This window comes from Melospiza melodia, chromosome Z (genome assembly GCF_035770615.1).
Source record: "Melospiza melodia melodia isolate bMelMel2 chromosome Z, bMelMel2.pri, whole genome shotgun sequence".
In the NCBI taxonomy this organism is placed as follows: Eukaryota; Metazoa; Chordata; class Aves; order Passeriformes; family Passerellidae; genus Melospiza; species Melospiza melodia.
In genome coordinates, this window is record NC_086226.1 from 35009919 (window position 1) to 35035159 (window position 25241).

The 25241-nt window shown below is 37.3% G+C and overlaps 2 protein-coding genes across 4 annotated transcripts in view; both read left to right on the forward strand.

The window, feature by feature from the left end:
• IPO11 (importin 11) overlaps positions 1-25241 on the forward strand; it is a 114555-nt gene that overhangs the window by 63166 nt on the left and 26148 nt on the right. For 2 of the 3 annotated variants that reach the window (XM_063180718.1, XM_063180717.1), the window contains exons 30-31: positions 11443-11538; positions 14869-14953. In XM_063180718.1, coding sequence (XP_063036788.1) covers positions 11443-11538; positions 14869-14953 — 181 coding nt within the window. Of the gene's footprint in view, positions 1-11442; positions 11539-14868; positions 14954-19827; positions 20141-25241 lie in introns of those variants that run through there. The other variant, XM_063180716.1, reaches the window with a different exon arrangement.
• On the forward strand, positions 1730-11436 carry LRRC70 (leucine rich repeat containing 70). The gene is made up of 2 exons (XM_063180722.1): positions 1730-2080; positions 2581-11436. The coding sequence occupies exon 2, from the start codon at positions 2619-2621 to the stop codon at positions 4515-4517; it is 1899 nt and encodes a 632-aa protein (XP_063036792.1). The 5' UTR covers positions 1730-2080; positions 2581-2618; the 3' UTR covers positions 4518-11436.

A 25241-nucleotide genomic window follows, 5' to 3' on the forward strand; every position in this document is an offset into this window, starting at 1 on the left:
ACAGAGACATTTAGCCAATTAGTTACTACTGGTCATCAACTTTCTTTTATCTGGCCACTGCTCTACTGGTTCCTCTAAATTTTCATGCTATCTGATATACTGTAGAGCTTCATTAATTGCTTTAGTTTTTCAAACTGTGTTGCTTCTGACATTTTCAAAAAGAGAGCTCTATGAACATTTGCCTTTGAAAACTCTTTTTTAAAATTTTACTTACATTTTGTAGCTATAAAGGGTTGTTTCATATAGCAGACCTTGGAAGAATAATTTTTTTTGTCTGGGTTTTTTTTACACATATAGGTTTCAATATAAAGGGACTATAGGCAGTGAAGTCTAGGTAGAACATAATTTCCTGTTTGAAGTCACTTTGCATTCTTTGCTTGTCTCTGATTTTCCCCTCATCTGACTCTATTGATAATCCTTTTCCTTTACACTTACTGTTCTGTTCCCCACATCCAGGATGCTTCACCATTGTTCCTGTGGACTATATGGTGTTTTCCCTTTAAGTAAATGACATGACATTTTATTTTACTTTTCTCATAATGTCAACAATTATGTAAAATACTGTGAAAAAATATGTGTGAAAATAAATATTCACATCTAAGGAAGAATTAGTTTTCCTATTGATCTATTGGTCTCAGAAAAAAAGAAACAAATGTAGTTCTAATTCTGGGTTGTAACTGATACAGGCTTTGTCAAAAATGGCCCATGGACCAATTTTACTTATTTTATTTCTTATTTTAGACTATGTATTTGGAAGAAAGCTTCTTCAAAAGCATGTCTTTGTCTATTCTGCTTCCCTTTCTCATCTGTGTCCTGCATTTCAGATTGGATTATATAGACAAAGACATTTGGGTTACATTTCACCCCTTATGTGAACTCAGGCTTCCTGTGTGAGATCACTGTAGCGGAAGGGACTTGATTCTCCTGCTGCTGTGCCTCTTTTTTGGCTGTGGCTACTGATGGGCTTTGTCATCTTTCTTTTGCTGAGCAGAAGGTCTCGTTGCAGTAAAATAATGGAGTTTTAGTTATGTTGCTATTTGTAGGCTTAATCTCCGCTTTCCTCCTTTGATGACTGATGTGACTGAGCTTTGCAAGTATTTCTTGACTGTGATGGATAAACTGAGGGTGTAATCTCTGGTCCTTAAGCAGAGGGATGTTTATAGCCCATGTAGTCTTTTTCTGCACAGGGGACACTGCAGGAAATGAAATCTGTGCATGAAAGGTGTGGCTCTCAGAACCGGAAACTATCTCATAGTCCTCTGTGAATAAATTTGGTTTTAAAAGGGTGGCCTAAAGTGAGACTTTACAAAGTGCTTGGGGTCAGGTCAGAAATACAAGTACATAGCAGCTTAGTGCCACATCATGTGAATCTCATATCCTAGGATTTCATAGGTTTCTGTGGGATTGCTGGCAGATTGTGCCTTGTCAGAGGGCAGGAGACACTGGGCTCTTCCCTTCAGAGTGTTTCTTTTCCCTCTTGTCCAGGCCACTGGAATGTCTGTGCATGTGGCAGCAGTTTGGTTCTGTAGACAGGGAACAGTGTAAGTGCTGCTACAAATTTAATAAAGCTTTTCAGGTTCTGGCTGAAAGATAAGGGAGTTACAGGTAATGCAATAGTGCTGTTACAAATAGTTGTGCTTTATTCTGAAAGTTAGATTGAAGATAATAATCTTGTAAGCTCTCCTAGTTAAGTCAGTGGACTTTTAAAAAAAAGGCAAAACAGAAAAAGAACAAAAAAAATCCCCAAACAACAAAACCCAGCAGTTACAGACTAAGATAGTTCTTGGTTTTCTAGAAACAAATCATTGAGATTTCCTTTCTAACAATACTTCTGAAGCACAGATAAAATGGCTTCCTGTCCCAGGGTTTCCTGTATCCATGGCAACCTGACTTCAGGCACTTCTTTCCTAGTTTCCTGAGCAAACTGTTGCAAACCCTGGGGCAAAAATGTCAGTGTTGTAGTACACAGCAATACTGGCTTTACCAAGGTTTCCCAGATGAGTGAAGTTGGTCAGTTTATAACATAATCTAGCGGATTGCAAACAGCAAAATAACGGAAATAATGAACTTCAGATTTGGGGTAAGGAAATGCTTCTATTTCTTTTAAATGTGACTCAGCTTTATAAAAGTAAAATTCAAATTGTAAGTGATCTGCCAGTAAAATGTAACTTATTTACAGTTGGCATTTCTACTTGAATGCTTTTGAAACATTTCTTAGTGATGGTTAGCTATGAGAAGTAGAGAATATATAGTATTTTTAAATTAATAGAAGCTGTTATTTTGGCAGCTTAGATACTTTTATGCTACAGCCAATTGAATATTTTCTGGCTAAGTTACCGGTATATTTATGTAATTGTGCATTTACTTTGAAAAATCTTTTGCAGTGAAGTCCAGTTAGTAAATTGGAGATCTAAACTCCTTCTTTGGCATGAAAGAATAATATGTAAAATACCAATTTTGAGAGTAATGCTAATATTTTTAAGACTGTACACATAGATCCAAATAATTATTAATGATTAATATATATAATAAATATATTTGAATTAATAATATTTATATACTTCTTTTTATCTCTAATAGTGAAGTCAGAGAGGACTAAGAAGGCCAAAGACAGGGATATGTGTGTTCTGCAAAGTTCTTCATCCTGCCCAGGAGCATTCCTGTATATATTTAATTGTTTTCTTTGGTTGCTGCTCCAGAAGGAGGCTTTTGGCTGTCCATCTGCTTGTCAGCTCTGCACAGGGAGACAAGTTAGCTGTCGTAATGCAGGGCTTTCGAGCATCCCTTGGAACCTTCCTAAAACAACAATTCTTGTTTACCTCAGTGGGAATAATATATCACATGTCACTCCAAATGATCTAAGAGGCTTTCTGAAGCTTGCTGCACTCCACATGGATAATTCCAGTATTTTGTATGTGCACCCAAAAGCTTTTGTGGAACTCCCCAAACTGTGCTACTTGCATCTAAATAGCAATCATATTAAACGCCTGGATCCAGGAATCTTTGAAGGCCTTTCCAATCTTCATTGTTTATATCTTCAGAATAACCAAATAGCTTTTCTTCCCAGAGGATTATTTAGTGATCTTCTTTCTGTTAGATATTTAACACTTCAAAGAAATCGTCTCAGTGTCCTTGGAAGTGGGACTTTCTGGGGAATGATAAGTCTCCAAACACTAAACCTAGCAAATAATAAGATTTCACGGATATCAGATGCAGCATTTCATCATCTTGAAAATCTTACATATTTGTTTCTTGAAGGTAACAACTTACCACTTGTGCCATCAAATGCCATTGGAAGGCTCAAAAATCTTGAAAGACTTTCTTTGTCTCACAATCCCATTGGATCAATTCAGCCTTTTGCATTTAAGGGACTTAATAAGCTTAAATATCTATCTTTGAAAAATGTCAAGCTAAAATGTGTTGCTGTAAACGGATTTTTTGGATTAAACAACCTTAGCCAGCTAATCTTAAGTTATAATGATTTAGAAACTATAAATTCCAGCACTTTTACCTTATTGACGAATTTAATGTATCTACAGCTAGACAGAAATAGAATAGGCAGTATTGGCAATGGTACCTTTGAAAAAATGGGGCGGTCACTTAAAGTACTCAATTTAGCATTTAATAATATCACAGAGTTACAACCTGAAGTGCTCAAGCCCTTAGTATCTCTAACTCATCTGCAGGTACATTCTAATCCTTGGAACTGCAGCTGCAAAATGCTTGCATTACTTAATTGGCTAGCATCATCTTCTGTTTCTGCAAAAATCCACTGTCAGTATCCTCAGAGTATGCGTGGTAGACCTTTGCATTATATGAAATGGGCTTGGTTTTCAAACTGCATTGGCCCCACTGCCAGCCTGGGCTCTGCCCCAAGTCTGGGATCTGTCGTGGTGCGTCACAGCGCTACCACTCTGCTGATGGCCTGGCATAAAGGGAACAGGCACAACACATTGGAGCAATTTGTCACTGCAGAAACTAAGTATATTGGTTTCTGGGAGGGAACTGCAGCCACATCTTCTACCCCATTGCCTTATCAGGAATATGCTGTTGAAGTGCCATCACAGGCAGCTACAGTGTTATCAACATTACCAGTGCAAATTCCAGCAAAAATTATACCTACTAATGGAAATGTAGAAGAAGAATGGTTGTTTACAACGGATCCTTCTCCTGCATCAGTAAAAACAACCCAGATTTGTACACAACAGGTTGAAAAGCTGAATCAAGCTTTTGATATTTTACTAGCCTTTTTCATGCTGGCTTGTGCTGTTATCCTGTTCTTAACCTGTAAAATTATTCAGTTTAGGCAAAAACTAAAGGTGCTGGAAAACTCAGGGGAAAAGAGTATAGAATATTATGGCTTTTATCAGCCTGGCAGATACAACATTACTGACTCAGTGCAGTCTCTAACTCGGAAATCAGTGGAACATTCAGAACTGGACCAAATAAGGCTGCTCAAGCGAACAGTATCAGAAAGTCAGGCACAGGTCATCTTGTTCGAACATTCATCATTGTAATTTATCTCATTTGATTTGGTGTTAACTGTGATATGAAAGGTCAAGAAATCAAGAGCTCAATTCTGTAAAAATACGTTTACCAATTAAAATCAACTGCTTAATAGAACTGTGGAAAATGGCACAATTTGGGTTATGCGTCAACATTTGCTTACTGAATGTTTTGAAATTTATTGATTATTTCATTATATGTCATTTCAGCCTAACATGGATAAGTTTATTAACCTAGGTCCCTGTTTGTAGTAGTTTTTCACCTATGCTCAAGTGTACATGTAGTATAAAGTACAGTTTAATTTATTTTGCCATACTTAATGATGTAAATTCCTGTAGAAATTCCATAGCTGTTGTGCAGCAAGCAAAATATCAGTTCTTAGTAGGATCACGAAGCCAAGAAATCTTGGGGAATCAGAAGTGTTTCATGTGTTTATTGTAATAGAGTTTATACTCTTCCTCTATTAAATAAAGCACAGGGGAAACCCCCCCACATTTACAGTTAGCATGTTCAAATTCATGAGCAAGAGAAAAATTTTAAACTATACAAATTCTATTTATACACATAGCATATTGTAATATACAAAGTTGTGTGTTCAGTCTGTATAATGTTTATATTGAAGTGATTTTTATTAGCATGTATCTCTATGGTTTTATGAAATACCCTAAATTGGAGTTAGGAAAACCAAAATGCTGTTGAAATTTACCAAAGTGTGATGACCAAATTTATTATGTCTAAAGTAATAGAGCTGGTTAATTATCGTCAATAACAGATCATCATCTATGTCATCTATGTAGTAATATTTCTTAGGGACTTTTTAGCTAGATAAGAGGTACAAATTGAAGAAATACACTACACTGTAAGTGTAAATGTAAATGCTAAATTAAGAGCTGAAAACATTTACATATTGGTTTTTATTTGAAGGTGTCAGGTCCAGATATGTGTTCTTAGTTAAAGCTTCATCTTCAAAATAGGGATATTTTCTTTTATAGTTTGCATATAACTTTTTATTTCTATTTCAAATGTTAGTGTTCTGTTGTTGTCAGGGCATGTCTAGTATGCTGTAGCTTTATTTTCAACCTGAATGTCTACGATTTTTGTTTTTCTGTTAATACTATAATTCAAACTTTTTTTCTGGAATTAAATGTCATAAAACTATGTGCCAAATAGTCTGATGTTGTAAAATCTACTTATTTTTGTAGATGCTGTTTTTCTTGTACAGGCTGTGCCCTAGAGATTTTGGTCACATTTATAAGTTACACAGTTTACAGCTAGACCATTTTCCTCAAAGAAAAGTGGGGAACAATGCTTTGATAGACTTTCCTCTGTGGTGTTGATTTAAATTGTGTAGAAGCATATTGCTGTTCCAGGCTCCAGCCCAGAGCCTGTTGCATTCTCCAGCTGAGCCAGAGCTGCCCTCAGCATTCTTGTTCTCTCTCCTCTCTTTCCTGCTGCTGTAACTCTGGGCTGTGCAGATCCCAGTCATCCTGTTTGTCCATCTGCAGTTCTTTTCCAGCAGGGAAAAAAAAAAATCTATTTTCTACTACCAGGACATATAGAAATCTTGACTGCACTGAGTGGGTGTGAAAGTGCAAGTATGACTTCATTATTGTTTGTTATTAGTGTAATGAAATAATACTGTATTTGTGTGTAATTTATTGTATTATAGATCAAATACTTCTAGGGAACACACAATTCAGCTTATTGGACAAAAGCTTAAACTGTTTAGTATTGCTTGAGTAGAAACTATTCTTTAAAATTATTTTCTAACTTAAGATCAGATGTTAAATATAATGGGCAAATGCTTTTAGGAAGGGAAAACACTGGCTGTAATTTATGCACCTTTCTCCAGAGGCTAATCCACTGCAGTCTCTTTCACATCAACTCATTTTTGTTACCTTCTGTGTCTCCTACATAATTTGTTGTGATAAATATTAATTTTGTTTTCACTTAGTAACAACTGCACAATCAATGATTGCATGTAGTAGGTTCTGCAGTTTTATGTGCTATAATTTTAAATTTTTAATTTTATGTGAATGCCTTCAGAAATAGTGGACTTCAAATGCAGTAGAAACTAGTTAAGTTTCTCTTGCTAGAAATGCTGCTACGCCTTTTTTACAGAGGAGTTTTGCTAATTCACAAAGGTTAAAAACTGAATAAACCTAATTCTCAATTCTCAAATCTAGCAGAGAGCAGCTCTGTTATTTTAGGCTCTGATTTCCACAGCTGCTCTTTACAGAAAGGCATGAGAGCTTCTCTCTGTAGATGCATCTTTTTCACTGACAAGCTGCTGTGGGAGTTGTTTGCCAGGTATGCCTCTCACCATCTGTAGTGGGGGAACATGAAAGGAAACTGGTGTCACAGCTGTTTGCGCAGCAGAGAGTTAGAGCCATTGAAAGCCATCCTTTGGAGTGGAGATATCCTCGAATTACCAGCTTGCCGACACAGGGATTAGACTGACAAGGCACTGAGAGATTTATTATGCAGTTGTGAGGGAAAGGCCTTTCTTTAGCAGCCAGTATCTTTTGTATTTGAATGTTCACTTGAGGAAGCCAACTCTTTAATGTACACATGTGGTTCATATGTCAATTAAAATCACTAGGGAATAATTAGAAGCCTTAGTGAAATCTGCCCTCGTGAAGCAAAGTGGTGCTTCATGAAGATCAGGTTTATGGTCAGTCACAGGACTCCCCTGGCAATACTGTCTTAGCTGCTACTTCACTGCTTTAGGAGCTCCCTAGAACTGTGCAGCTCCTAAGGGTGTGTGTGTGTGTGTGTAATAATCATTTACGTCACTTACAATATGTGCAGAGTAACCTCTGCTTGTCCCACTCCACCTCTTTCCTTGGCTAATGAGATAAGAAAAAAGAATTAAACTTGCTCAATATGTAAACTAGTAAAGATATGAAATCAAATTCTTCTTGGTGTTTGCATCATCCTGGTGAATGTAGAAAAGCAGAAAATGTTTTCTTTTATCTCTGAAAAAGTCTTTTTTCTCATACAGATTTTTTTCTCATTCTCTGAGGGATATGCAAAGTAGATATGGGATCCATTTTATTTAAGCATCACTAAAAATATGTCAGGACATGTTTTAACATGATGACAAACTTTTGTCTCCAGTAGTTTGCTATGTAAGTGAAGTAAAAATTAGGAATTTTCACATAAAACCTCAGGATAATAAATTGTACATAGAGCCGTGTGCATTAGAAATTAAAACAGAATGAAAAAAACCAAACAAAGTATGTTTTTTATTTTCAGAATAGATTGGGTCTGTTCTGTCCTTTGCAAAGCCTTTATTCTTTTATTTAAAAACTTATGCAAACTTCTATTTTGAAGTTTTGAGATTATTTTTGTGGAAGCTGCCTTGAATGCTAAATTTTGTTTTCTGTTGGTGAGGTGAATTTTATTAACAGGCAGCATAAAATATCTGTTCTGTAATAAAAAAAAAAAGTAGTGCTTATATCTTTGAAACTGGATTATGAAGTGTTTTAGTCCCAATTGTGAGCCTTTTACTTTTGCTGCCTACCAAAACATTTTTTGTGCCAATAATTTAGGAAGACTGGGTAGATATAAAACCAGTTGTAGCCTGATGGTTTTGTTTGTTGCATTGCTAATCTGGATTGTATGCAATTCAATGGGGGAACTGCTTAAATGGTGTCTTCCTCCAGGTTTAAGATTTTAGGATGAAACATATTAACTCCTCTGTTCTGAAAATTCATCTAAATGCAGCATTTGTCTTCTTTGTATCCACTCATGAATTTTCTAATTATTTCTTTAAATAAGTAGGCTAATTTTAGTCTCTTTGAAAAGGTATTACTTTGAGTGACATGGCATGCTTTCTTATCTATGAAAATAAGGCCTGATGCGTTTTATAATTTTATATTGCCACTGAACTTCGAGGTTTCTTTTTTTAAAGCGTGAGTCTGTGGTATCTTTATTTTTCACCAGCGTGTGTCTTGTGTTCTAGGAATAGTCACAGTGTTTAATGGCTCCATACTTGGTAAATATTCCAGTGGGTCTTTGGTAGAAAGAAACTGTATGTCCCATTTAAAGAGGAGAAAAAAGCAAAGTAAAGGAATTATATTTACTGAAAGCTGCAAGCAAATTACATTTTGAAAGGTGCTCTACATTCTTTTTTTTCCTTAAAAAAACCCAAAAACACTTTCATGAATCTTCCACTAAAGAAGTGAAGTACTATTTCTCATTTATGTCATAAAATAGGAATATTCTTTCCAAGAAATCAGTGATTTCCTTATGAGCTTTTGTGGTAACTGTGAAGAGCAATATTTTTGCTGCTCTGTGCTGATGAGACCGCAGCTGGAGTGCTGCATCCTGGTCTGGGCCCTTAACGTAAGGAGGACCTGATACTCCAGGAGCAAGTCCAGGGACCGCGAGGTTGATGAGAGGAGTGGAACGCTCTCCTATGAAGACAGGCTGAGAAAGTTGTGGTGGTTCAGCCTGGAGAAGAGAATGTTGTGTGGAGACCTGACTTCAAACTTCCAGTCTCTGAAAGGGCCTGCAAGGAGGCCAGAGAGGGACTGTTCATCAGAAATGGTAGTGATAGGACAAGGGGGAATGACTTAAAAGTGGGAGTAGGTCTTGATTAGATTTTAGGGAGAAATTCCTTACTGTGAGGGTAATGAAGCACTGAGTTGCCCAGAGAAGCTGTGGATGCTCCCTCCCTGAAAGTGTTTAAGGCAAGGATGGATGGGGCTTTGAGCAGCCTGGTCCATTGGAAGGTGACCTGCCTATGGCAACAAGAGTCAGAACTAGGTGACCTCACTTTCAACCCAATCCATTCTGGGATTCGTGCAACTTGGAAGGAAGAAATAATACAGATATTGGACAGCATCCTGTATTATTAAGAGAATAGTGTGTATGAACAGGGCATACACTTCTCCAGGGCTCAAAGTGTTCACATTTTTCTCCATTGAATGCTTCCTATCTACTATTGATGTGACTCTGAGGGCATCTTGTTGGGAAATACTAACCTTACTCATGTTGGAAAATATTAACTGTTTTAGGTATATTCTTAAAGATGTGTTTCAAAAACAAGGATGAGGCAAAAGAATCTTAATGGAGATGTGCTAGGCAGGACCCTTGACTTGGTGAAGAAACCTGCTCTGTCTCAGAACCTAACAGATTCATTCTCACAACATGTAACATTTTGCTGTTCTGAATGTGATGGGGAAGCCTTTTGGCAAAGAACTAAATGTCTTTTAAAATACATAACTGGCAATCAGGCAGTAGAAATCATGTCAGTTTTCATTTTGTGGAATTCAAGAGTTTCAAGACTGATATGCAAAATACACTTCAGATTCTGGCATACCAAGAGTAGCTGAATTTTAAAAAGGGAACAAAAACTAATCCCTTTGAAAGAAAGGATCATGAATGAGATTACAGTTTTATCAAAACAAACATAAAAGAAATACTTTCTATGCTTAGTATTCTAATGTGGTAAGCATTTTTTCTAAGGTATCTATTGTTATTTAGCTCTTTGTCATATGTATAAAATGTTGTTGTGTGTCCGATAAGAAATTTTTCAAAAGCAATTGCTGTTGTGTAAGGGGCTACAGTTCATCCATGTCTTCAGTTTTCACCCCAAATAAGAAAAGGAAATGAAAGAATATTAGGAAATAGATTTGTCTGTGTTAAAACAATTATCAACTACAAAGTACAATATATGTTCATGTTCGATGCCTATAAATAAACGCAATGTGTCTGCTTCTGCCTCTGCCTCTTAGGGAGCAGCATCAGCAGCATCTTTTTGGGAGAATTAAGCCTGAAATTCCAAACAGGGAGCAATAAGGTGCATCAGTCAGTGGCAGTCCCAGGAAAAGGGTTGTAGTTTATGATCACCAGTTCGGTCCTTTCTCTTTCTTTGCTGCATGTAGCTGGAGGTATTCCTGAGATGAACATCTTTTCCCTTGCAGTTTGTCGTCATGCTTTTGCAGTTCATGGAGTAGGAGTCTGAGAACCCGTGTTCTACAACAGCATGTCTCTGGCATTAGATCCACAGTAGCAGGAAATGGAGCAGAAGCAGCAGCTGGCTGCTCTCCATTAACGAGGAGCTGGTGTCCCCTACTATGTGTGTCAACGGGAGATCTTGTTGCTATGCCCTTACCCTACCAGCACATCCTTTCTCAAGGCAGGGGCAAATGTAAATGTGTTCAGTGTCATTTTGGGCGTTGTGGACCTGTCTAGTCAAGCCCTCAGGTCATGCTGAGTAAAGGTACTCGTGTCTTTTAACTCCCAAGTGATATCTACCAGACTTTTGCATTAGTCTTAAATAGCTTTATGTGTCAAATGGCAGAAGCTGTCTGTGTTTAAACAGATAAATCCTGTTGCCCTTTCTCTGTACAGTCAGGAAAGTGACTTTCTTGCAGAACTGGTTGCAGGGTTTTTCCACCCATTCTGGGGAGCTGACTCCCCAGTCAGCTGGAAAATGAAGAAATACAGGTAAGTAGGGGAGTGTACCTTCTTTACAAGCAGCCATTGCTCAAGGGGTTGTGTAGGTTTATGTGTTGAAGAGTGATGGTAGAAAAGTTCTAAATGTTTCGGGAGTAGAAGCCGCTACTCTCTTCCCTGTTGGCAGGAGCATGCCCTTCCCACTCAGTTTCTTGACTCCTAATGTCAAGGATATTGCTAATGTGTATTTCCTTCTGTTCATTTGCAATTACTTTTAGGTTTTCAGTGGCACACTAAGTTCTATTATATTTAAAAATAATGTTTCTTGTATATTTTGAAGCCTTTTTGTAATTAAACAGTATACTGAATTAGCTGCTTGATAGCATGCTCAGCTAAGCAGTAAACAAGGAAAATACCTCTCAATAAATGTACTCCAAAATTGAGCAAATTTCCTGTGCAGTTCCTTTAGCTAAGTCACTTTCCTGTTCTTTTCCAATGTTATCCAAAGTAAATTTTGTTCTTTTACAGTGTTATCCAAGATAAATTTTGTGGTATCATCAACATTTCAGTGGAAGGACTGAATGATGTTATGACTGAAGATCCTGAAACAGGAACATACAAAGAGTAAGCGGAAAATCTAATTTAAACAGGGTTTAACAGTAGCAGTACTGTTTTATATGAAGTATTTTCATTTGAAAATTCTGTAGGCAGTTAAGACATGCTTGTTAGAGATCTATTTTCTCAAGAGTGAGTGTTTTAGGAAGACACGGAGCTTTTGGTCTTAAAAGAAAATATTTGCAATGGGGAAAGAGGTCTTAAAATGATAGTATAATTTTATATTGTTCATTAAGTTATCTACTCAATGATGTTTTAAAACATTCATATGCTTAGATTCGCTTTTTGCTTACTTGACTTTTGCATCTAAAATTTCAATATAACAATCTTGTGTATTGATAGGGACCACCCTTGCTTAGAGGTAGTTCAGAGTTTATTTGAATGTGACATGAACTTCATGTGAGTTTACCTAGTGTACAATATTTCACAGCCTGGAGAACTTAGAAGCATATCCCACAAGAAGAGTTCTTCATTTGTTCCATGTAACACATGTAACTGCTACAGAATATATCTCAAAAGTTTCCCAAGCTAGGAGTTGGAGCTTGCTTGTGGCAGGAATGTGGATGATGGAGGTGTCCTGGTGGTGTTCTGCCACCCAGCATCACACTCATTCATCTTCTGATGGTTCCCTGGTTACTGGTTGGAGCCCATCAAAGCTGGGGGGAAAAAAGCCAACCTAATGAACAGTAAGATATTTTTTGGGCAGACATCTTAATGTCATTTTTATCTCTGTAATGATTACTTACTTTTAGAATGGAGAGTTGTAATAACAGAATTTACTGATGCTCTGATGCAAAGAATCAAGCATTTTCTTTCAGATCGTTACATGGTGATTGAACAGACTCTATCTGAGCTAATTAATTTACTGCTTAAGGGGATGTTCACTGCCACTGAGACTAGGTGGCACAGAACAGCCAGAATGCAATCTATTTAGTTCTTCTCCACTTAAAACTGGTGGTATGCACACAACTGTGTGTTCAGAGCAGTCCACACTCACACTGAGCCTGAACTATGCCTAAGAATTTCTTGCCAAAGTACTTCGGCCAAACTCTTAGTAAAGAAGATGTAAGTCCAAAGTCTGGGAATATGCACAATGTCTGGCACTGTGTTTTGTTTACTATTAGAGAAAATCTTTCAGAGCCCTTCTATTTCTAAACATGTTGCTTTGCTGGTACTTGTTGAAAATAGTTCTCAACTTTATCCTAGTTCATTTCAAATTTTAAACCTGAAGGCTTGTAGAATTTGTCACTACTTTTCCAAAGTCTGGGCATTGTTTTTACTTCATAAAATATAGTCACACTGAACCAAGGACATATTTATGTTGGCAGTTTCTGAAAGAGCTGTTTGAAAGATTTTGACTTTTGCATAATATATCTTGACATCATTTAGAAGTAAAGTGAGAGCAGTCATCTGAAATCATGTGCACTGTTGTGGCTCTCCAAACTAAAGAAGAATGGCTTAAGCCCGATCTGGTTCAGAAAAAAGATAATGTGATGTCCACTGATTATCATATTAGCTAAATATTGTAGTGCAGGAAATAAAATTATGTGCATGTTTAACAAGGGGAGATCAAAGCTGAAATGCTATAGAACTTTAGCCACTGAAGGTAGAAGAGTGAGGTAAACATGTACAGGGAAGATTGTAAAGGTTAAACGATGGCAATGGCTTAAGTGACTTAATCTCTTCAAATGAATATATTTAAACTGGAATTTTAAAGAAACTGCTGTAGTTAGAGCAGTGAGATTTTGGAAGCAGTAAAAGCCTTGTGAGTTTTTAGATTTATATTTGATTTTAATCAGGTTATGGAAATGTTTACACTGTCTTAGCTGGGTTTCATAGAGTTCATATTTCACGTTGTTGGGATAATTATGAGAGAAATTTACAAAGCTCAAATTTTCTGGAATGGGGAGCATTCCCTTGCTCTAGACTTGTTTACCAACACTCAGATTTTTCCTAATTGTATCACCATCTCTTCTTCTATTCTCTCCTCTCCTTGTGTTTGGGATTCTGTGGTACCTAAAATTAATGAAGATCTGAAAAAGTTAATTCAGTCTTGTATGTTGACATTGACAGTTTTTTCTCCTTTTCCTTTAATAAACTGAGATGCAAGCAGCCCTTTGTAAGCAGAGGAGATATGCAATTTGATATACTATTTTGAAATAACTAATCCCTTTATTAAAAATGGCTTCCATGTTAGTATTTGACCCTGCTTGTCATGCCGTTTAGCAAGTGTTTCATACAGCTCTAAGTACATGTTAATAGAACTAAATATGTAAACAGAATAAGTCTGAACATTTTCATAAAAAGTCAAATAAAAACACATAAGATCACAACCTTTTTTCATGTTAGTAACATTAAAATGGGTTTTTCATATTAGTTGATGGAGTATTTCACATGCTATTGGAATGCAGTAATTAAAAATGCACAGTAATGCAGGACTGAAAATGAACAATAATCTGCATCTGTCTTGGTGCTTTGTAATATGTGAATTATGTGTCCTTTGTGTCTTAAATCATACCTGATACATGGTGGCAAGTTGTCATCACCTGATTGTTTTTTAAATAGTTTCGGGTTTTAAGGCAGAAATTTTAGGAAAAGATTTGATAAAATGGTGGAATATTTGTCTAATGTTTCAGCATAGAGCATATAAAGTTAATGAAAGGCATGCTTTCTATTGGATAGCTGTCATTAATGTCTTTATTAAGTCCATTCAAATAATTTCAGCAGGCAGGAAAATCTCTGGCTTTTAAATTGAATTTTTTTCATATTTTCTGGTTTTATACTTCAAAAATAAAAGTTAAAATATGGCTGTTAATTTTACATATGGGTACCTGCCACTTGAGGCACGTAAAAAATGAGTTTAAAACCTTTGTTCAGTGTCTTGCAGATTTTACTGTAGAATAGCACTGTCCTTACTAGTTTTCAGGTCCTTTTGACAAAGACCTCACAGAAAAACATGGATACCACAAGACATCTTTGCAATCTTTGTATAGAGTGCTTGTACGGCATTTTCTTGAAAAGGAGTGGAAATTTTTTGTAAAGAACAGTAGGTTTTCTGTATTTTTTTTAAAGCCATGTAAAGCCATGTGCACAAATGCATTTAAACCCACAGCTTAAGCTAAAACATGAAGGATAACTGAGATTGGTATATGGGTGGAGGTGACAGACAACACGCATTCCAGGCTTCCTTAGATTCACTGTTCTCAGGAAAAAATTACTTGTGATCAGATTTTGCCTGACTTTCAGCAAACTCCTCTATCTGTCCTGTGTTTTTAAAAGTGTTTTAAAATAATTTTTAATGATAATGTATATTAAAACTCTTCTTGTTCCCATTTTTAGCTGCATGTTAATGTTTCATTTTGAAGAGCCCAGAGCTACAGAAGTTGAGGAACCTCCCACAGAACAAGACAAAAGGAAAAAAATTGTAAGTTTTAGATCTGTTATTCAGTCACAGACCTGATTATGTGCTGCACTTCTGTCACACTAAATTCTTTTTAGGTTTGGTTGATCTGTTGTTCTTGGAAAATTCATGTTTTGAATCAAAAAAAAGGAAGTTTACTGCCAAACCTTGCAACCACAACACTTAGGCTTCTGCTTGCCTTTTGCATCTTCATAACTGTTATCAAAATAAACATCATCTGTTCACAAAATCTGGGTATTACAATACTAACACAATATAGAAGGAATTTACTGAAAAAAGAAGAGAGCTAAACTTTATTGAAATGTCATGGCAGGCCAAATTTCTTATATTTAAAAGAATCAATGTGCCTGCATAGATTTTTTTTCTAATGTGAAGAACTCTTACAAAGAAGCCAGTGTATACTTGTGTAACTTCTTTTACATATAAAAGCAATATAATATATGTCTTTTTTAAAAAAATGTAAACCTTTCCATATTCTTCTGCTATTAGAAATGCCTTAAGAGAAATTCCTAGTGTCTTGCAATTTCATATTTAAACAAAATGCAGAAATGTAATTTTCAGTGGTCCTTAAAACCGTACTACACAGTTCTATAATTGTTATTCTTAAAAGCATCTCTAGACTCTGTTAAATTTCCTTCTTGCTTATGAGCTTAAATTCTAGCTGTTTGTTGCACAGTGATATTTATTCTTTGTGGTTTTGTATAATCTCTCGATATATATGTGTATATTGTTATTGTTATGAATAGGGATTGATATATCTATAGATCAACAGGGAGAAGAAAGACATGTTTTGTTTGTTAATCAGATGTAAAAAGCAAAAGTTAATTTTCATTACTTTTGAATGTACTCTGACTACATTGCTGTCTGGCTAAAGTTTTAATAACATTGTGTCAGATGTTAAGTTTTCTGTTGCAGGTTAACTTCAATAGTTTGGATATGTGTTGAGGAATTTAGACTTGTTAGATTTGTGATGGATTACCTTTAGTGTGGATATGTCAGGCAAAATGAAAAGCAGGGCACATTGAATTATGCTGTATCATTTAATTACACAACATACCAATATGCTGCCGAGGTACACAGTTACAGTGAGGGGACTGTTCTGGGGTGACATGCAGTATGACATCAGTTGTCATTTGAATAATGACAAATGTGCTTGGATAAGGAGGAGCTTCACCAAACTAAAAGCCACACATCAGAGGTCTTGATTTACTTCCCTTGTGTCTATCTTCTCTTACATATGTCTTCCTTTGCATGTCACTTTCCTTTTTTCCCTAAGGAATTGCTTGAGCTTTTTTCCTCGTCTTCTCTTTAATGTTAAGCTTAAACATATTTTCAGCCTTTGTTTTCTTGTAAAGTTTACAGAGAATAAATTATCATACATGAACATCAAAGCTTCATTTTCGTTTTGAATCTCATAGTCTAAATTTAACTATTTCCATGGTTGCTGTTTTCTAGATTCCTAAGCATTATTCTTTGTTTTTCTCCTTTCAAGCCTTCTTTGTAAGAATAGCTGCCTATTTTAGTCTTCTCATTCTTATATTTAGTTAATTTTTCCTGATATATTTCTCACTTAAGCCTTCTACACTGTCATTTTTTCAGCTAACTTTAGTATACACTGTATTCTTACTCTTTTTAATGTAATTTCTTGCAGCTGTGAAAGCAAGTGAACTGCAGTTGTTATGAATGTTTGCTATAAATTCATTCTGAATCCCAACTGAAATAATGAGATATATAGCATTGCAGATGGCGCAGAAATTGAGACACAACACTTGGCTATTTACTTCAAAATTGTACGGGTCCTTTGGGCTGGTCACTTATAGCAGAAGTGTCAGATAATAATCAGAATTGTTAATCATGGCTTCAAAAGCAACGGCTAGCATTTGATTTTAGAAACAGGATTAAAAACAAAACAGTACCTGGGCCCATTCCTACCTCTGTGTGATGGAAGTTTTTTCCTCTCTGTAGTGCACACACTCACATGAAACTTAGAAAACTATATTAGCTGGTACCACGGGTAAAGTAAAAGAGGGAATAAATATAAAATGTGATAAGAAAATCAAGAACAACCCAAAGGGAATCAGCAAAACCTCTGAACTGTTTGTCTGCTTCAAGCCCGTGTTTACAGCCAGTGCGGTGGAAGATTGGTTTCTGCAGTCCAGCCAGTGTCAAGATCAATTTGTAAAGTAACAAGATTAAAAAAATAGTCAAATCCATGTTTCCACCTAGCATCATAAGGCACATTTCAATAATCAATAATCAATTACTTGCCAAATTTTTGTTTCCTGTCTGTAGCTGTTTTGACTGAGCTGTTGGAATTTACTAGTGGTTTTTTTAACTGGAAAATAGATTTGTTTTGTCTTATCAGAGTCAGTCGCATTTCAATAACTCAGCTATGGCCACACACCTAGGAACTCAGCATACATACTTAGTATATAGTCCTTCGCCAACTATGCTTACTGTTCTTCCAAACTTATGATTTTGTTTGCTTAATCAGTGAAGACTGCAGCTGTCTGTCGAATATTGTTGACAAACTCATTATATCAAACTATTTCATTTGTTTTGTTAGTTCTGAATACTAGTTACAAAAAAGTAGAGGAAAAGAAAATCAACTTCTTGTTGCAGGAAACTATTTTATTTACCTGAAATACTTTTGATATGACTATCTGAATGAAAACAAGTTAGTGTATTAACTCCTTAAGTAAGTCTGAAGACTCTTAAGTCGCATTTGACTTACAGATGGTAGCAGCAAGCATTACTCATACTACAGAAGTCTTTACTGGCTTCAAGTGCTACTGCTTTGAGCAGTGAGGCAGCCAAAGGAGCAATGAGATATGTGAGAGCAACAAATCTGCAGACACTGAGGTCAGGGAGAAAGGAAAGGCAGGAGGTGCTCCAGGCACCAGAGCTGAGGCTCCCCTGCAGCCCCTGGTGCAGACCATGGTGAGGCAGCTGTGGCCCTGCAGCCATGGAGGTCCCTGGGGTTACAGAGATCCATGCGCAGCCCAAGTTGGAGCAGGTGGATGCCTGAAGGAGTCTGACCCTATGGGAAGCCCACACTGGAGTGTGGCCATATGGAGAGAGGAGCCCACACTGGAACCGCCTGTTCCTGAAGGACTGCACCATATGGAAAAAAAGGGATCGGCGCTGGAAGAGTTAGTGAAGGACTGCAGCCCATGGAACTTCTTGTGGGAGAAGTTCATGGAGTACTGTCTCCTGTGGGTAGGACCCCATGATAGAGCAGGGTGAGAGTGTGAAGAGGAAGAAGCAGCACAGAAAACATGTGATAAAATGACTGCAATCCCCATTCCCTTGTCCCTCAAGCTGTTCCAGAGAAGGTAGAGGATTTAGGATTAAAGCTGAGGCCAGGAAGAAGGAAGGTGTTTTAAGATGGTTTCATTTCTCATTACCCTATCCTGATCTGGTTGGCGGTAAAATAACTTCTCGGGGTCAAATCTGTTTTGCTCATGTGAGAAACTGGTGAGTGATCTTTCCTGATCTTACCTCAGCCCATAAGCTTTTCATTATATTTTCTTTCCTGTCCCAGTTGTGGAGAATATGATTGAGTGGTTTTGGTCAGGGTCACAAGGATGAGAACACTTGTATTTAAATACCTGTTTTTCTGTGCAGTCTTTCCTAGAGTAATTTTATACATGACTGTTCAGAGCTATGAACTTAGAGAAACTACGTATAAATGCATTGTATGTCCCAAATTACAGTTTTAGGTGAACAAATGCAAATCATTCAGAAACTGGCAGATTCTTTGCCTGGCAAGGCAGGAAAAAAATGCTACTAACTTCGGCAAATATTGATTAGATTAGTTGTGATTTAGAAATTTTGTTAGAAAAGTCTATTATATTCTACAGATTCAAATTACATTTACTGAAAAAAAATCCTCCTACAGAGTACCAAGTAAGTACTGCACTTACTTCCCCTTTCGAAATAGTGTTGTGGTAATCATAGGTAATAAAATTATCAAGTCTTACCTTGAAACAGCAAAATAGTTTATATAGTTTGCCTTCCAGCATAAACAGTAGTGTTGTTTGGGTTTGACACTAAGATGAACAGATCACAGGTCTACATTAGTTGCCGTTAATTTCAACATCCTACTTCTTTGATACAGCAAGCACCAGGTGTCCCCATCTCCCATCCCCTCCTTCCCAGCCTGGTGGACTGAGGGACAAATGTGGCATAACTGTCAGTGCCCTGAGCCTGCCCATGTGTCTGCTGACTAAAATTAGCAGTACATCCTCTGTCAATGTAGCTTCTTCTTTTACCTATTTTTGCTATTAAAAGGCAACTAACGTGGGAAAATAGTAACAAATATCCTGTCTTTCCCTGCCCAAAAGAAAATTGTATAATCCAGATAGATTTTTGAGGTCTACAGGTATCAGTACTGAAGTGTGGCTATACTTTATACACGTGGACAGTTTATTTTTGTTTGTTATATTATCTAAACAAGTTTGACTTTTTCGGTGTTTTGTTTTCTTACTAATAAATAAAACTGACCATAGTGCATGCCAACATTATAAAGTCCTTGATAAGATCTGATCTGATTTTTAGGAGTTACAGGAACCTCATTCATCAGTAACTAATAAAGTAGCTTTGAAATTATTTTATCTTGTAAAAGCATTAAACCTTAGAGCAAAGTGTAAGACTCATGATTTGACACTGTTTCAAATAGTTTAAAACTGATATCTGCCTTGATAATAATTAATTTGATCTTTGTTTTGCACTAGTGTTTCCTCTTGTTTCTCAAGTAAATATGAAGAAAATAAAAGTAGATTTCTTTCTTGAGCTGGGGTTATAATCAAAATGTGTAAGTCATATAGTAATATTTTTGCATTGTTATCTATTTTTATTTTACATATTTTCCACAGCTTGCGCTGAGGGACCCAGTACACGCTGTGTCACTGCAGCAGTTCGTCTATGAGAAGTTAAAGGCACAGCAGGAATTACTGGGAGAACAAGGTTTTCACGCCCTTATGGAAACCGTGGATACAGAAATAGTTGCCCAGCTACAAGAATTTTTACAAGGCTTCTAAATAAGCAGAAAAAAGATTTTCTATGTCAAATTTATATTTCAAAAATATGAAAGAACTCTAGCCTTGGGTCTTGTATGGATGAGTCTAATGAAAGGAGAAAATAACTTGATACAAAAGAATAAAAAAAGTTGCTGCTGTTGCTCCTAAACTATGCTATTTTGATTTTTTTTTTTTTTTTAATGACAAAAGGTTAATTAAGGCTTCTATCATTAATCTAACATTTCTATGATTCCTAACATGGTATATGCTCCCCTAGGTAGTACCATTTTTGGTACCCTTTACCATGCTGTTGGTTCACAAAGGTACGTCATAAAGTCAGCAGTCTGAAGGAACTGACTAATGTATATTGAAGGGAAGCATCTGTTAATTCAGCACTATAATTCAGTCTCAGGAGCTGCTTCCTTTAATACTGTAGATCTGTAACTTTATCCCTTTCTATTGCTTTTTTTAGACTGTATGTTCAACCTTACGAACAGAAGGATTTAGAAAGCTGTAAGACTGTAAACAGAAATATTCCTTCATGAGAGAAAAATAATTCCCATTTGAGTTGATTGTCTCAGAGAAAAAAACTTTGTAACACTTAAATTGTGTTCAAATTGTTAGAGAAATCAGTATATATTTCTGTCTGAAGATGTGAGTTTTCATTTTTATCACCAAGTTTTCTTTTTTTCTGTTACCAAGAAATTAATTTCTTGAGTTACTTCTATTTCACTTTTAGCTGTCATAACACAAAGAAACTCACCAGAGGTAGATGAGCAATTAATTCTAGTTAATTTGTGGCCGTACCTGGACTACTTAAGATTACCATGTACAGTATCTCAATTCTTTCTGTTTTTTCAGCAAAGACATGTCATGAGGATACTTCAGAATTGTTACTAAAATGTTTAAGCCAAAATGGTCACAGTTATAATCACTATTTACAAACAAGAGGCTCACTTTCAATTATTTATTAGTTACCTGCAGGATAAAGCTCCTCCTTTCTATGTGCCTTTGTCTTTTGTACCTTGCAGGTAGGAGTCGGAGGAAAAATCTGATTTCCATTTTCAGATTTTTCCTTTTAAGTACCGATCTTCCACCTTTAAAGTTGAAGTTAACTTTGCCTCACTAAGGGATGATTCAGCTGTTAAATCGTTTTTTTTTTCCAGAGGGGATTAGCTGTTTAAAGACACCTACAACCTTTTGACAATCTTACTAGATTACCAGATGCTTTTAATAATATGAACCTTTTTACTGATCTTTTTGGAGTAATCTTTCTTGAAACCATCTCTCAGTTTGTAGAGGAAGGCTCATCTTTCTCTCCTCCTTTGGCATTACTATCAGAGACTGTTTGGGCTCTTACAGTTCTAAATGTGAAACCTCTCCTGTCCCCTGCTGCCAGCGTCTGTCAGGAGAAGTTGTGTGAGAACTCAGCTCGTTGTTTCCTGCATTTTAGCTTAGCATAGGGAGGTTTACCAGAAGAATTGCTATTCTTTGTTTGTATGTTATATGTATCTCATTTCCTCAATCATCCACCATCATCATCTCATAATTAAGAGGTTTATCTGGTTACATTTGGCACTTGCAAGGGAGGAGACTCAGTGTGCTGATGGTCCCATTCAGTTGTGAACCACAATTACCAGAACCTGGGAGCTTTTGACTGTGTTTGGATTTGTTGGACAGTTAATCTGCAGACACCCCAAGCTTTTAGCTCAGTATAAAATCTCTGCAGATCTGGTCACCTTTGCTAGCTTTGACCCCACCTGGCATGATGGCCTGGTGTACAGAAACACGTCCTGGCAGCAAGCAGTACTGCTGCCCCTCCACTGTTCTGCAGAATCTCTTGTGCTGTGCCGAATGGCACTCCCTGGAGTTTCAGAGGGAGGCAGGTCCTACTGCTGTAGTCCAGCCCTGGCCTAAAGGCTGCTCTCTGCTCTGTGGCCAAGCCACCCTGCTCCCCATGCAGCTTCTCACAAGTCAGGTCTCTCATCCTGGCTGAGGCAGGCCTGCCTGCATCATTCTCAGAGCACTTCCACCCCCGTTACCTCATGTGGCGGAGTGTTAACTGCAGTTTATGTTAATGCACGATGGTGGCTGAGACCCTGTCAAGGCTGATGGATGTGCTTTCAGCTAATAACAGCACAAGAAGTTGTGATTAACTTTCTGAGTAATGTCTTTGTATAGTGCATGTGTTCATTTTCATATGCATTAGGGAACAAGTTAAATTTGTTACTAGGTGTTTGGCTTGTGATCTTGGAAGATATTTCTCTGAGGCTTGGACTATAATTGAAAACAATCATTGTTATCATAATTCTTTATATGACAACCATTGTCAATGAGCACAATGCCAAACAAGTGTCCATCTGCAGCCATAAGCAATCTAGTACTCAAAGTGGAGAAATTTCAGCTTGAAACAGCAGAAAAACTATTACATACAATCATTATATATTAAACCCTTAGACATAGGATTAAATTTTCACTGGAAGAATATGGGTTATAACTGCAGCAAGCTATAGCTCTTTTTCAATTTGATAGTGAAATTTTTAACTTTAGGCTCTAGGGAAAGAACGGAAACCAAATATAGCAATTTGCCTGATGCCAAAGCAGTAAGGTACAGTTTCTGAAATTCTCCTGAGGAAGGATCTTGGATTCTCTTGTATTCTGGGCTTTGATTTTCAAGGCAAAAGTAATTTCAGTTGGGGTGTTTTTTTTTTCCTATGGCACACTGAATACTTTAAAATGCTATCAGTTTACTTTTCAGAAAAGGCAGTGATTAAGGTGAAGAAGAACTTTCTGCCTCTGATAAGAGTTAAATGAGAGGACTAATTCTGCTGTTTCAATCTTCAAAATATCAGCTTTGCTGTATCAATGATGCCCATTTTTAGGCCCCTGGCCTAACTGAAGTGTTAATAACTCATGTGCTGTCTTTGCAATCTGTTAAATCTTTTTCAGCTTTAGAAACTAAATTTATCCAAGCTGTAACTTACTTCTATTTAATAGTTGAGGTGTTTGTCTCATGTAAAATACAACTGGACTAACTTCCAAGGATGTTTTCAGGTTGGATAACCTGTGAGCATGGTCTTATGTTCTCACAAAGTGCCTTTGCCTTGCCAGCAGTGAGGCCGTGGCCTCCCACCCACCCTGCAGTGAAGTGGTGGAGGATTTTGCCTCATTTGTGAGCAAGTGCTGGGATCAGGCTGTGTGCTTGAGACCTCAGCCACGGTTGTGTCCCAGGAGGTGCAGAGGGAGCGTGGGGTGCCTGTCCCAGTAGCCCTTGTGGGCAGGGCTGCTGGAGAGAGCCCCACTCCTTCCCAGGGAAGCGACTGCTTGTTGCACAGCTGGCAGATGGGCAGGGAGTGTTCTGCCCACTCTGCCTTCACTGAGAAGGGCTTCCACAATTCCAGAGAAGAACATGCCATGCAGCTGTCCTGGTTTAGGGCAAATTTGGGTGAAAACTTCCAAAACAGGCCCCTCAGCCAACCCACAAGGCCCCTCTCCCTAGCCGGTTCAGAAAAATTTCCTCAGAGAGACATGGAAAAAAAACCTGCTTATTTAACAGGCAAGGCACTCCCCAGCACACAAAATTAACAATACCAGATGACAAAACTCATTTGCTGCTCTGAAGAGATGACGAATTCGGAAAGTCTCTGCTGTGGGTCCTCACTCTGTTATCAATTCCTCCGGTGCTGGGAAAGGCCACTGCCCAGAGTACGCCCCAGTGGAAAGCAAAAGCAGCACTGTGTTCTGCCTTGTCCGTGCCCAGACAACAACAGTGGAGTTCTGTGTTCCAGCAGACTGTGGGGGAGAGTGCAGCAGATAACAAAACTGTGCTCCTTCTTCTCCCCACCTCAACTGGGGATACCAACATCATAATGTCACCCTAGCACAGCAGGTCATTCCTGTCTACTTCTTTTTCCTCAAAATATTTGCATGCACAAATAACTCATCAGCTTTTTCCAGTGTGTTTTCCCTAAATAACTGAGACTGTTTCAGATGGTACTCTGAGTACCCTGGTCTAGTGGAAGGTGTCAACCCATGGTAGAGGGATTGGATCTAGATGGTTTTAAGGTCCCTTCCAACCCAAACTACTCTATGATTTTGATCCTCCTAAGCCTTAGAGGATTTGCAGGAGGGAAAGTCAGGTGTTCAGACATGTTCTGCCAAGGAATCTGGAGTGAAGGCCAAAGTCCTAAGCAGAATCACAGGTCATAGCTAAAAATTGTAACAGATATGGTTTTCTCTCTGATGATTCGGCAATGATGAAATTGCTTCTTTACATCATATTAACACAGATACCAGTTTGGAGTTAATACTAAATACTGTTTAGTATGCTTGACTTTTCTTAATTTTTATTCAATTCCAAACTCTAGTAGTGCTCCTAAATTGCAGCTCATAATGTTAGAACATTGAACATGCCACATCTTTTTAGAACAAGCAGCACCTTAATAACTAAGATACACGTTTTGAAGGCTCTTCAGACTAATTTACTTGCTTCAGACTCGTTGTCTTCCTTCAATGCTGCCACTTCAAAAAAGTAATTATTGCTAACACAATTTCCATTTTACTGCTGACTGTGATTAACAATCTGACTAATCACCTGGTAGTCAGATTTGACTACCTCTGTAGAAACATTTCATAAGGTTCAGTGGCTTGTTCATAACATATTTTGCTGATCCTTGGGGAAATGAAATCTAATTGAGTGGAGACAACCCCCTTAAAAATATAATTGGGTATTCATAAGTAATGCTTACAAATGCTGCAGGCTCTGCTCCTCATAGTGGCCAGGCCGGGCTGTTTGGTAAGCTGTGTGTACTACTGCATCAACTGGTATATATATGGCGTGCTTGAAAATACTGATTATGAAGGAGTTTATTTTCAAATTTACACGGAATGGGTGATCAGTTTTGGTCTAAAATGAAGTGAAAAGGACTAAAAGGATTTGCTGCAAACCAGGAAATTCCACCAGCAAAACATAAACATAACTAGAACATGCCTCTTCGTAGTTGGTTATAGGAAATAAAATCACAACCCAGATCAAGGTGTGTGTCATTTCTGAAGTAAGCAGCAGATGTTGGCAGGTGGCAGAGAAGTTTACCTGGGCTGGAGTTGTGCAAGCAGTTGACTTTTATTCCATTTTTGAAGAGGGGAAAATGCTTAAAAGAAGCATATTACTTGACCTAAGGTTTAATGCTATATTTCTCTCTTTTTTTAAGACTTCTTAACTTGCTTTTAATAAAATACCAGCCAGTTTTGATGTCAGGCTGTCACTTCTA